The sequence below is a fragment of the Colletotrichum paranaense genome, assembly GCF_030867605.1.
Source record: "Colletotrichum paranaense strain IMI 384185 chromosome Unknown Scaffold_8.1, whole genome shotgun sequence".
In the NCBI taxonomy this organism is placed as follows: Eukaryota; Fungi; Ascomycota; class Sordariomycetes; order Glomerellales; family Glomerellaceae; genus Colletotrichum; species Colletotrichum paranaense.
This window is the reverse complement of record NW_026848966.1, coordinates 254,034-266,491: the sequence shown is the minus strand read 5'-3', so window position 1 is coordinate 266,491 and position 12,458 is coordinate 254,034. Positions and strand designations below refer to the sequence as shown.

Sequence of the window (12,458 nt, the reverse complement as noted above, 5' to 3'; positions counted from 1 at the left end):
ACCTTAGCCGCAAACGAGCCACAGTAGCTCTTCGCGGGAATTTCGGGCCATTGTCTCGTACTTGGAAACAACTCTTCGTATCTATCGTGTTGTCTTCGCAAAGTAGCTGCCATCTTCGCCATCGCACTTTCCAGGGTGCCAGAGAACAACCAAACACACTGCCGCCGCTACAGCCGCTGGTGGAGTGAATTGTCATGGTCAAGGCGTCCCCAGCGCGCACCGAATTCCCGGCACGGTGGTCTTCGGAAGTAGCAGAATGGGGTCTTGATGGAAGCACAATCTTAGCCGCGGCGCGAAATTGAGACTTGACAACCGCATGCTGCCCATGCAGAGTGCTCATTGATATGACTCTTTTAATAGTTACCTGATGCTGCCTCGAAGTCTGTCACTTTGTTGTACTACGTAATAGCCAGCCTGGAAAGAGACTCAAGTGAATGATGTGCTCTCATTCTCGCTATTCGTTCTCAGGCAAGGGGATTACTTGAGAACAACAGAAAACATAGCGTACTTCTTGCAATTGTTAACCAGCGCTTAGTTGGGTTTTGTCGGCACACCCAATGGTAGTTGGCCGGCAGCGTTGAGACATGAACACAGCAACATAGCCTTTTCTTCAAGGTCTACCAAATTGCCTCCCATGCTGTCTTTCAAAGAGAGAAATCAAGTGGCGCGGAAAGTCCTTACACGTTGCAGGACGGCTTGATCCCTTTGATGCAGGCTATGACTGGCGTCATGCTGCCAAGAACAAATACTTTCTCATGAAATAAGAGTTACGGATATCTCAACTGAATTAACGAAACTTTTGATCATTCATCTATTTGGCCCAAATTCAGCTGGGTTTTACAAACAACTCGATGATTGATTGAGGCTCAGGCTGGCAAAGGAAAGCCATCAGTTGACCTATATAGAACAGGTAGATGACGGAAGGTCTCACTATGTTAAGGTCTAGCTCAAACTCGTGGGAAAAGAGGCATCGCAGCCTTCCTAAAAAGAACTCTAGAAATATTCAATTCTGAGCCCCCATTAGCTTTTAGCTAGAAATGAATCACGATGTCGATTGGTGGTATCATGCACGTAAGACTTGCAATTTCGCTAGCATCTATCCGAGTAAAAGTCAATAGTTTCAACACCGATGTAAGCCTAGGCATCAGTTCTTGGACACAGACACACAAGGAGCCTACCTCACATGCACGATAAAAAACTTTGACCTATGAATTTTCGAACTCCTGTGAAGCAGATGTCTCACATTCTCAACATTCGTTTTATGCTCGCGTGTATGATGATGCTCACTTTTCCAAGTACAGTGTGATTCGGTGGCTCCTGACTTGCGAATCTTTTCAGGCATCCATTGACAGATTCGATTCAGTATGTGTTCACAATACCATAGGGTTTTATGATCCATAGCGTCCGTAACTGGCTCTTAAAGCCATGATGACTGGACCTGTTTGCACATTCGAGAGAGGTCCGAAGTTTTGGACCGCGCAAATTTCGTGAGTTCTACAGCACCCATCCGCCTCTTCAGATCGTACTCCAAGCTATTTGACAACGTTTCGACCAAAATTGAAGCTTCAATGTCAGACATCTGTGGAAAAGTCTTCAGCATCCTATCACTATCGTCCCCGTAAGCCACAAAATAACTTCCGTTCATATACAGGGCTGTAAGTCTTAAAGCCTTGTCGAAAATGCTTCTTGATAAGGTATTCCTGGAAGCCTGTCACTTTCAAACTGCGACAGCATGGGGTCAACCTTGGCAGGGTATAGTGGTGCTCTGTTTAAATCTATGAACCAGCTCAGGGGCTCCTGAAGGATCTTGTCAAAACGTAGTTCTTTCCGCTTCTCGAGCAGATCGCCGATCGTCTGGGCGATCTGCCTGAGAACGTCTTGGGGGAGCGATTTGCGTCACAGCTAAAGAAGAGATCGTCTTCAGATCTAACACGAACGATCGCGCAGGTAAAAGCTCACACGCTCATAAATCGACAGCTACTCCAACCAGCGTGGCTTCAACTTCCTTGAAGCTTGCTTGTCTTAGCTTGTCCGTCAATGTCTCTAATTATCATTAGGTTCACAATTCATACAGTCACGCTTTTCTTCAGCTGATTGAATCAATCTCACGTGTATCGGCGTCCACTAGATGAGCGCGGATCGTGGGGACTAAACTGACCTGCACACACTTCATGTAACAGAGGCCACAGGCAAAAGACAAAGCGTAATCTAGTAATAGGCAATTACTCTTGAGAAGACCAGAACTCAATCATGCAGGTTGGTTTCAAGAAACATGATGACATTCGTGAAACGCATTGTAGCAAAGCCAAAGACGAGAACACAAGATGGCCGCTAGAACGATAGAACATGATCGATACTGTAAATATAATGGAGCCCGAGAAACGCACGCTCATAATTACCAGGCAGTCACTGTCTGGACTTGCCTTTCTAACAGGAGACTGCAGACCTCCAAAATAGACTCTCCAATCTCAGTTCTGCGTAGCCTTTTCTTCCCCTTCCTTGGGGAACGGCTTTCGTCCGTAGATGGAGTATCCGTACCAGTACGCATGGATGCCCAAGTTCTTGGCATCATTTCTGACGCTTGTACAAAATGCAAGGACCTCGTTAGGTTCCCAGTCCAGCACGCGGGTAAAGAGGGCGAGGCACAGGCCCTCAATGCCGGGGAGGAGCGAAGCCGACGTCCACACACCCAGCGCTTTCAACTTTTCGTCCTTGGCCCAAGGCGACGCCGGCATGACCTGCTTCGTGACTACCACGTCCACGAAGCCGGCCTCCTCGAGCATCTTGTCAAGCTTGGAGGCAATGGTAATGGGACGGCCAATCTTGTCCGTGGCCTCGACAAGGTACTTTGACCACTGGAACAGCGCCGAATCCTCCTTGAGGGTGCCGTCATCGCACTCGAGGGGGTATAGGTTATCGTGGACCTCAAAGTAGCCGCCGGGTTCGAGGTTTTCAAACGCCTGTCTAATGACCTTTGCCCAATCCTGGAAGCTGCCAGCCATATTACGCGCAAAGATAAAGTCGAACGGGGTCGTCCACGTCCACTCTTTCTCGAGATCATCAACCTCAAAGTAGCAGTTCGGAGGCACGAACTCGGGTTGAATTGGACTCAGGTCTACGCCTAGAACTTCTGCACCTTGGAAGGCGTCGGCGTATAGGATGGACCACACGCCCGTGCCCGTGCCGAGGTCGAGAACCCTCTTGGCGCCCTGGTTCTTGGGGCACAGGCAAAACTTACCGTCCCAGGCGATGAGCCAGAGATGGTTCGCAATGTCGAGACGCTCTTGTTCAGTCTCATCGTTGGGAACGAGGTAGCTGCCATCGCTGAGGCGGTGGTACCTGCGGCCGTTTTCGAGCCGATAGTCAAAGATGCTTGGGGTCACAGACGCCTGGGATTCGTTTGTTGTGGCAGTAAGTCCGCTCTGCAATGAGGATGCGTCGGTCTCATTCTCAGTATCGTCGCCAGCGACAATCACTTGTGCAAGAGGATCTGTGCTTCCCCCCTCGACGTCGGGAGAGGCGGCTGCCAGGCTTGCCCGTTGAGCTGCCCGTTGATTCACCGTTTCGGCAGCCGGCTCTGTAACGGGCCCCGATGATGGGTGTGGGGGAGGTGCCGGTGTGTCGGCCATTGCAAATGGGTTTCCTGCCGTGAGGTAGCTCGAGTCGTGGAAAGTTTATTTAGTCGTTGCGCTAGAAGGGGCCGTGACTCGTGAGAACAGAGTGGGAAGTTGATGTGGCCAGGCAAATTCCCCCTAGTTTCCCCTCTCTTTCTCTAACAAGACCGCCCCCGCTTCCCTCTCTTCCACTGCTTAGTTGGTATCGTTTGTTGGTTTCTGCTCATATCACTAAGAACCCACCACACGAAAATCGGTAGGGGCCCGGGTCCCCGGTCCCCGTTCCAGTCATCTCCTCCGTTACCTTACCGTTCTCGTACTAGTGCCAAGCTTGCTTCGGAAGCGGAACAACATCACCACCGACCAAAAATTCCCCCGGACACGACCAAGGCCACCGAACGGCTCACATCACCTCACCTTGCTATACATCGTTGAAGCTGTGTAGCTCCGCGATCACGACGCCCCGAACGCCCGACACCTCAATCGATTCCCACTCGAACCTCCCAACGTAACCGTCCATTCCTCCCAACCCCAGCACGAGCCCAAACCCTCCACACAACCTCCAACCATGGTCGTCCGCATACGCCTTGCCCGCTTCGGGCGCGTCAACCAGCCCTTCTACAACATCGTCGTCACACAAGCAAGGTACGCCTTCGACCACAAGTCACCATCCCCAGAAGATCACATCATCGCCGCCATGAGATGAGCACTATAAGCCCCCTCCCTCCATTGCCAAGAGGCAAAGCTCTCCGCATCGCAAGCTTCAACAGAGCACAAACCCAAACGAACCTCGAACACAAAAAGAGAAACCTTCCCCAAAGCTAACCCTTGACTCTTCTTCACCAACAACAGAACAGCCCGCAACAGCAAACCAATCGAAGTGATCGGCACCTACGACCCCGTCCCCCGCCAAGACCCCTACGACGCGACCACCAAACCGCACAAGGACATCCGCCTCGACTCCCTCCGCGCCCGCTACTGGGTCGGCGTCGGCGCCCAGCCCACCGAGACCGTCTGGCGCTTACTCTCCATGGTCGGCATCCTCCAGCCCAAATTCAGACCAAACGGCACCGCCAACACGGCGACGGCGGCAAAGTCGCTGAGGACACCTACCTCTCCGGCCAAGGCGGCGGCACCGGCGGAATCATCATAGGCACCGGCAGCGATATTTTGTAGGAAAGTTTTGCTCAGACGGATGAGACGAGGATGGGGTAGCTAGCCCATATCGGCTGGGAATGTGTCGTGTATCAAAAGCATCAAAAAGCGTCGCGCGAATCGCAGGGGTCGCACTTGGCTCTTTCACGCATGGGATTCGTGATGGCGCAGAGTGGAAGAGGCAGATGGCGGGATTGTACTATTAAGGCGAAAAGAGACGGCAACGGGCAGGCCAGAAAGGTGTCCAGGGTGCGGCTCGGCTCGCCCACGGGCATTGACGAGGGACCGTGAGGTGATGACGCCAGAGGCATCCGGCACCACGTCACATCACAAGAGTTGTACAATAAAACGACTCTAAAAAGACCAAAAATGTCACTCCCGATTGAAGCTAAGTTTGAAGGTTATCAAAAGGCCGCTCTGACTATGAGCCGATGGGCCAAGTCTGTCCTAGAAACTGTTTCTAGACTAAACAATGAGAAAGAAGACCAATGCTGGACGTAATCAACGCCCTTGACATGCAGCCACCACGCTGGTAAGGGGTACACGAAGAAAACAAAAGAAGCCCCTTAAGAATCAGAAGAGAAGCAGACCATCCAACTCCAAAAAATGCGCGACGCTGCCCGTGGGACTTTTTATGACGTCGCCGTATGCTTATCCCGAGCGGCCGTATAGTAAATATATCTGCATCGTCGTCTCAATGGAACAATTCTTCCTCTAAGCCGCATCTTCATCAAAGATGAAGGTAGCCGCAATTAGTGAGATGCGTGGAACACAATGTTCATAAAGAGGCAGACCACCATGACACATACGCCGTAGATGGCGAGGGCGAGGGCCATCTTGCGGAGGGCGTCTTGCTCAATGTGCTCGAGGTCCCAACGCCACTTGCGCTTCCACTGGCGAGGATCCGTCACATGGCTGGCAATGCTCCCAAGACTGGCGATACTAGTTGTCATAGGATCGGCATCCTCTTCGTCATTGGGAGCATCGGCGTCATCGTCCTCCTTGTGAAGGCGTTGCTGATGGATGCTGTCGGGGTCGCTAATCTTGTAGTAAAACAGGCCTGGAAGGATGAAGCTGATGCTGGTTGAGCCGGTGCTTCCAACATAGGCCAAAACTCTCTCGAGACTGTGTACTGAGAGAGCGGTGACATAGGAAAGAATGAGAATGACTGAGGTCAAGATCGCAAATCGAGTCTCGCCCATGGATGAGCTGGATCCGTGGTCGGAGCGTACAGAAGCCGACGAGGGCAGCAGCGGGCGTCCGCCCGGAGAGGTAGACCGGCCGTTTGCGTTCGAAGCACGGTTAGGCCGCCACTTGAGGATAGCATCGACGGAGGCGCGGCAAGGGTGGACCTGAAGAGGAACCGAGAAGGTGACGAGCACTACTATGGCAAGCTGTCCGATATAGGAAGCGGCAGTTGCAGAATCTGAAAAAAGTCAGCAGGGTCTGAGGGTACCATCCTCCCAGGGTCACTTACACATCATGACAATATTGCCCTTGACAGCGTTGCCAAACGTGAGGTAGCCAGTGATAGCTACGACAATGTAAATCGAGGCGGCCGTGCCGATGCTAGTGCCAACAACCCCTATGACGCTGCCAGGAGAATTGTCCTTTATCTCATTCAAGATGGCAAACATCTGTCCACGGAATCAGCATAAAGCCCCGACGACCAACCAAGGTCAACTTACGTTCTGATGGCATGTGTAGGCAAAGACAACAACCGGCAATGTGCTGAGGAATGCGACAGCGCTTTCGGGCTCAACAACTCGAATTTCGCTCATGTCCTTGAGCCGGTCCGTTGAGAAGTGATAGATGACCAAAATGACGAGGTAGCCGATGGAGACCAGAGCAACAATACTGGTATACTTGAGCGAGTCGAGCTTCTTGAGGAAGCTGAGAGGAATAATGACCAGCATGAAAGCCGTAATCCAAAAGTTCCTCTCGCCGAGGTAAGGGTTCTCCGCCACGGCACTCGCGAACAAGCCGATGAAGACCTTTGGCATCAAGTCGCCAATGATGATCATGTAGGAGACACCCACCCCAAAGCATTTTATCGCAATGGCAGTGTCAAAGATGATGGCGGCGTTTGGGTACGTAATCTTGGAAATGGCGAAGAAGGACGATGTCCCTCGATCAAGGTAGCGGGCGCAACGAGACTGAAGATACAGGCCAAAGGCGGCCGTGAGTCCAGACCATACAATCATCAACACACCGAGCATACAGCCCATATGCGACACCACTGATGGCATTGCCAACGTTCCCGCGCCAACGACTGTAGTCACGATTCGTCAGCTCTTTTTCTTGCCCCGCACTCGTGTGCCATCTCGTGGGAATCCGCGACAGGACGTACTAGTATTGAGCAGATTGATCACACTGCTCAGCATCGAGGCCTGGCCTCCCCCCTCCTTAGTATTTCTTCGGCGTTGTCTGCAGATTTGTATCCCATGCGTCAGCAAAGCTCTCTTCCATCTGGGTGATCTGCCTGTATGCGCCTTCTGCTTCTGCGGGGAGGATCGGGAATTCGGCATACCGTGACATTTCGCCGGAGCTTCCAGACGCAATTGAATTTGCGTTTCCATCAGTAATGCTAGAGTAATTCGTCATAGTATTGCTCGCCCGTTTCGTGATTATCGATCACCGTCGGTGTCGTCGTCTTGATCAGTCGGTCGTCGGTCGTTGTTCGTTGTTCGCTGTCGTCGCCAGATTACGTCGCAAAGCTCTCTCTCTCGTTCGAGTGGTTGGTAATAGTAGTCGCAAGCGCAATCGAAAAAGCGGAGGTCAGATAAGAATAACCAAAAAATAAAAATAAAAAGAGTCCGTAAGAAGTTGCCGGATTGGGGAAGTAGAACGAAGTGTCCACAACTGTGACCCAAAGTCATAGAACACAGTCACAAGTTGTGAGTTATGATAGATATGGAGCTGTTTTGTGGATGGTTTGTCGAGCAAAAGCTGAAAGCGTACGAGTAACAAGAGAGGTCGAAAGAAAGCAGTTGCTCGTCGTTTATCGGAAGAGGAGAGAAGAAAAGAAAAGCAAGGCGGCGTTTCTCGGCTTCGCGGCGTTTGGAATGCGACTGCGGCTTGCGGTTACGGCTTTGCGGCTTGCGGCTGCAGGAGGTAGGTGGTCGGTCGTCACTCGTCAGTGGTGTTCGAGTCGTCGCACCCACCCACACACTCTCTCAGTCAGTCAAGGCGGAGAAGGCGTAGAGAAGGCGTGACGTTGCGACGAATGGCCGGCGGAGAGTTTGCGCAGGGCAGCTGTGACGTGCTTTTGGAGGAATCTCTCGAAATCAATCGAGAAAAAGGTGGTTGCCCCTGCTGGGACAAACCTCGCAGGCTTCGGTTCGGGGTGTAGCGACCGAGTAATTCAAGGTTTCTGGTTCTGCGGCGGGCTGACGCTGGCTGAATGGGGCCGCCGGGCTGAGAAGGCAGCACTGGGACGGACGGTGGACGGGGTGGCCAATAACGGCCAGCAAGCACTTTTCGTCTGCCTGTCGATCTCTGGATGCCCTTCTTGGGGGGCGGCGACAAAACGAGTCACGACGGCACGTCCAAGGTGTCGAAGGTCGTCTCGGTCGCAAAGTCGCAGGACGGACGGATAGATCACACGACAATGTGCGATGCGATGCGATGGTCTTTTTGCTTCCCCCGGGACGTGGGTAAGGTGTATACGTGTACAAATGGGAAAAAGGACGTATGTATCCGTTGAACACTTCAGCCCCCCGCAGGTACAAAGTACACGCTGAACGGGAGAAAGACAGAAGGAGCAAGAGGAGGGACGAGGGTTCCCGCTCAATAACCGAGAAGTTTAAAGGTATTGATTATGGACAGGCGGCGGGCAGCTCCCAGAGTAAGGTGGTATTAGGATGACAGGACCTGGTCGGGGGACTCGGGGCGGGTAAAATGAGCAGGCACAGGGTGTCGTGAGGGTGGTGGTACCTTGCGTCTTGCGTGGTGGTGGACTGCCAGTCTTGGTGGTGGTAGTGGTGGGTATTGGAGCAAGTGGAAGTTCGTCAGGGAAGTAAATGATGAACTGACGAGAGCGTTTGTTACCGCCGAGCAGAAGCTGTCCAATGCCATTGATTCTTGTTACACAGCATTACCTCCGGGGAGCTCTTAGGCAAGAAAACCGGAGACCCGCGACTGGAACTTGACGGGGCAAGCATTTGGCAGTTTAGCAATTCTTACGTATTGCCCAGACCACAATGGACCTTCGGTATCCGTTCCGACCTATGTACGTGCCTCATACCTGCGGAGACTTCCATGACCACAGCCACGAGGCATTGGCACGTTCCCAAATGTCCGTCAGCGGCCAACACCGGCCCGCGCAGGACAAGGCAAGACAGCATGGCACCAAGCAACAGAATGCCAGCAGGTCCTTACCTTAGCGTTCACCCAGCCCGCTCATCCGCTCCATGACACTTGCCTCACCCTGTGCTTGGCGCAGGGGCCGGCATGGAGTTGCACTGGAGAGTTTGAGGGGGAGCACGAGACTCAGACGACCCTCACATGCCGTTTGATGTCGTTGGTTTTGATGTGCCTCAACTTACCTAATGTCTGCTAGAAAAGTTGCTTTTACTTCTCCCTTTCATCGTCTTCCCCGGAACCGCCCCGAATATAGTTGGTTAGGATACCGAAGATATGTGAAGAATAATGACTTTGTAATTAAAGAGACATTGTGGGAAATGAGTCTCAATGCGCCCGAGACCAATTCATTCCATTGGCTGGTTCAGCCAGAGAGCCTCTTATCTAATCGTATGTCTTGGATCGGTGGTCCGGTGGGTCAGTCACAAGCCACACTTTCTCGGGGCAGCTGGCCACACGGATTCTCAACTTCGAGATCCCAAGAGGAGAGCTTCAGCCACTCAACACCTTCCCTTGCTTCCTCACCTCCCAGCCTTACCACGCTAAATCGCAACCCGCGACGATCAGCTCTCGGGGAATTGCTTGCTTGTTTCGACTTACCTCCCAACTACGACATTTTCCTCACCGGCAATCACCAGCAACGTCTTACGCTAGACACATCAAGCCTGAACCACGCGCGACGGCACACTAGCTGCGTAGTGGAATCCATCTCCTTGCTCCAAACGACACATACTCAAACACGCGACGACGCAAGGCGCGATATCCCCCATGACCATGGACACTTCCCTCGACAAGACGACGCTCTCAACAATATCCCTCCTCGAATCGCGTCTACTACGCATCGAGCACCTCCTATACGGCCCAACGGCACCCTCACACTCCTCCCAGACAGAATCAGCAGTCGATACCCTAGAAGATCTCGAGCGCCGCTTCAACCACCTCCTCTCCCGCATACGCGTATACGGTGAATTGATGAAGATCTGTACGTTCCTCCGCCAACTCTTATGCTCTGCCAATCCCAAGCCTCATGAGCACAACTGACCCCAAAACCCCTTGCCAGACAACTCCCAACCAACCCTCTTCCAACCCCCGCCGCCCTCCGAGCCGCCAATCCACCTCGCCCCAGAAGCAATCCAAGCCACCGTCCTCGCCTCCGCTGCCGCCTTCCCGGCAACAGCCTCGTCCCTGACCTCCGTCAACGACTGCCCCATCCCCGAGTCATCCCAGAGCGCGGCCCTCGCCTCCCTCATGCCCAGACTGCGCGGTATCGAAGCGACGCAGATTGCCCAGGAGGCCGAGATGGCCGAGCTGCGCGCCCGGAGTGAGGACGTCCTCCAGGCATGGTACCAGCAGGGCGTCTTGGGCGTCTCCGACTTCGTGGCCGATGTCGAAGGCCGGGTGGAGATGATTGAGCGCCGGGTGCGGAGAGCCGAACGAGAGAAGGAGGCCGCGGCAGCCCTTTGATATCTTCCGTCCGGGGATGTCACATCATGTTAACCTTTAACAATGGCTTAAAGACTACCAGCATACTGTGGTACACAGACGATTGCCGGTAGGCTTGCACCACAGGGCCCTGCATATACTTAGAATGCTGGATATACCCCCAGGGCCGCTCAGTACGAACAGTCTACCTAGCCAGATCCGAGATCAGGCCATCTGCCGGTACGCATGAAACGAAATAGTCACCTCAGGTGGGAGCTTTCCCGACGGCCATGACAGCAGCCCCAGCCGGGTTAGCAATGGAAAGCTTCCCAGCAACCACCACCAATATCATCACATGAGAATCCGATAAGTCGGTTACAGCACTCTCTCGGATAATAGTTTTTCTTCATCCCAAAAATTCCGGGTCAAAGAGAGGAAGCTTTGTCCATAAAGGAGTTTCGCAACGGGATGCTCCTGGCCCGACCTGCAGAAGACGTCGCCTCAAGCCATGTGCTCGGATGACCCCGAAAAGCTTGGTCTCGACCGCCCGAACCGCAACGAAGACACAGAAAGCTGCTCTCAAGAATGCAACATGATTGGGCCAAAGCCCCGATTGCATGGGTTCAATGGATGGGTCGGGTCAGGGGAGAGCAGTGTGCAGAATCACACACAAAGTGCTGGCCTTGCAGTGGCGGGATCTCCCTTCTCCGCGTTTCAGAAACAGGTTTATCGGACTTTGTCCCATGACTGATCGGTTGTGGCAAGACACACTGAACTCTGGCGAGTTGCTGGGAGGCTGAAAGAAACTCGGGAGTAACTTTAGCAAATGCTCGGGCGATGACTTGTCGGTTTGCTGGACCTGCTCTCTCCATAGTCGTGTAGACATGACCAGTGGCAAATTGGCGATAATACAAGAAGACTGAATGTAAAGTTTCCATAATCATGTCACGACATTGCTCTGCCCATATCCAATTGACCTAAGCATATCGGTGGAGGGGCCGCTCGAGCGCTGAGGTGACACTGGATGCTAGAATCGGGAGAAGCCTGATCTACCAGACCAGAAAAGCTTGGCTTTTCGGGTGCTGTCCAATGCAGCTCTCAGGGGGCCTCGTCCGTGAACACTGGGCACGGATGGCGAACTACAGGTGATGGCACCAAGCGGCTGACAACCCCTCACGATAGTGCCCAAGTAGCCAGCGTGTCAGCACAACTTCTAGTCCGTCCGAGGTGGATCAGTGGCCATTTGAACTCGAAACCTTCTTCATGAGGACTCCTGGCTGATAGCAGGTCAAAAATCAGGACTCAGTAGATCGGGTTCCTACGAAAATGTCGGCAGTCTATCGTTGAGAATTGACCAATAATGAAAATGGCAAGACTCGATACCCCGCGTCAGCCGAACTACCGGGTCACCAGATGCTCATTTCCCTGTTTTGCGACTGCTCAAGCTGACGTGTCAAGCCACACGCAGGAGGACGAAAGCCACTGAGGCGTCGACATATTCAAGGGAACACCCTTGGAACCAGTCTGGTTGAAAGCGAAGTAGCTCAATCGTGCCGCTGGCCGTATTGGCTGAATACTCGGACGTGGTTATTCAAACTTCACCAGATGCGCAGGGGTTGTTCTCAGGGATGCTGGCTGGAGGAGGGGGCTGTGGTAGAAATTGTTAAGACGCACAGTGTGTGACAAGTGGTTTGGGAACCGGTGGGATTGCAATAGATGATTTGCTGCCGCAAGCTCTGTCAATGATTAAAACGTTGCAAAGTTCGAAACCGTCGATCCCGTCTTTGGCACTCTATCAAGCAGAGGAGAGAATCATGCGTATCGTCTTAGTCTTTGATCGAACACTCTTCACGCCGCCCGCTCGCATGGTTGACGTCGAGATATTATTTCGTTGCAGACTTGGCG

General features: G+C 52.9%; 4 protein-coding genes across 4 annotated transcripts; 2 read left to right on the top strand and 2 right to left on the bottom strand.

Moving 5' to 3' along the window:
- Positions 1-2,468: 2,468 nt before the first annotated feature.
- Positions 2,469-3,629, bottom strand: CPAR01_09926 (methyltransferase domain-containing protein; the record flags this gene model as incomplete). Its single annotated transcript, XM_060494189.1, has 1 exon — positions 2,469-3,629. One exon carries the CDS (start codon positions 3,627-3,629, stop codon positions 2,469-2,471), a length of 1,161 nt encoding a protein of 386 aa, XP_060346371.1.
- A 553-nt stretch (positions 3,630-4,182) lies between these two features.
- Positions 4,183-4,767, top strand: CPAR01_09925 (ribosomal protein S16; the record flags this gene model as incomplete). The annotated part of the gene is made up of 2 exons (XM_060494188.1): positions 4,183-4,259; positions 4,467-4,767. The coding sequence occupies 2 exons, from the start codon at positions 4,183-4,185 to the stop codon at positions 4,765-4,767; spliced, it is 378 nt and encodes a 125-aa protein (XP_060346370.1).
- A 754-nt stretch (positions 4,768-5,521) lies between these two features.
- On the bottom strand, positions 5,522-7,153 carry CPAR01_09924 (transmembrane amino acid transporter; the record flags this gene model as incomplete). The annotated part of the gene is made up of 4 exons (XM_060494187.1): positions 5,522-6,195; positions 6,247-6,406; positions 6,458-7,041; positions 7,120-7,153. 4 exons carry the CDS (start codon positions 7,151-7,153, stop codon positions 5,522-5,524), a joined length of 1,452 nt encoding a protein of 483 aa, XP_060346369.1.
- A 2,746-nt stretch (positions 7,154-9,899) lies between these two features.
- Positions 9,900-10,595, top strand: CPAR01_09923 (nuclear distribution protein; the record flags this gene model as incomplete). Its single annotated transcript, XM_060494186.1, has 2 exons — positions 9,900-10,113; positions 10,192-10,595. 2 exons carry the CDS (start codon positions 9,900-9,902, stop codon positions 10,593-10,595), a joined length of 618 nt encoding a protein of 205 aa, XP_060346368.1.
- Positions 10,596-12,458: the final 1,863 nt, after the last annotated feature.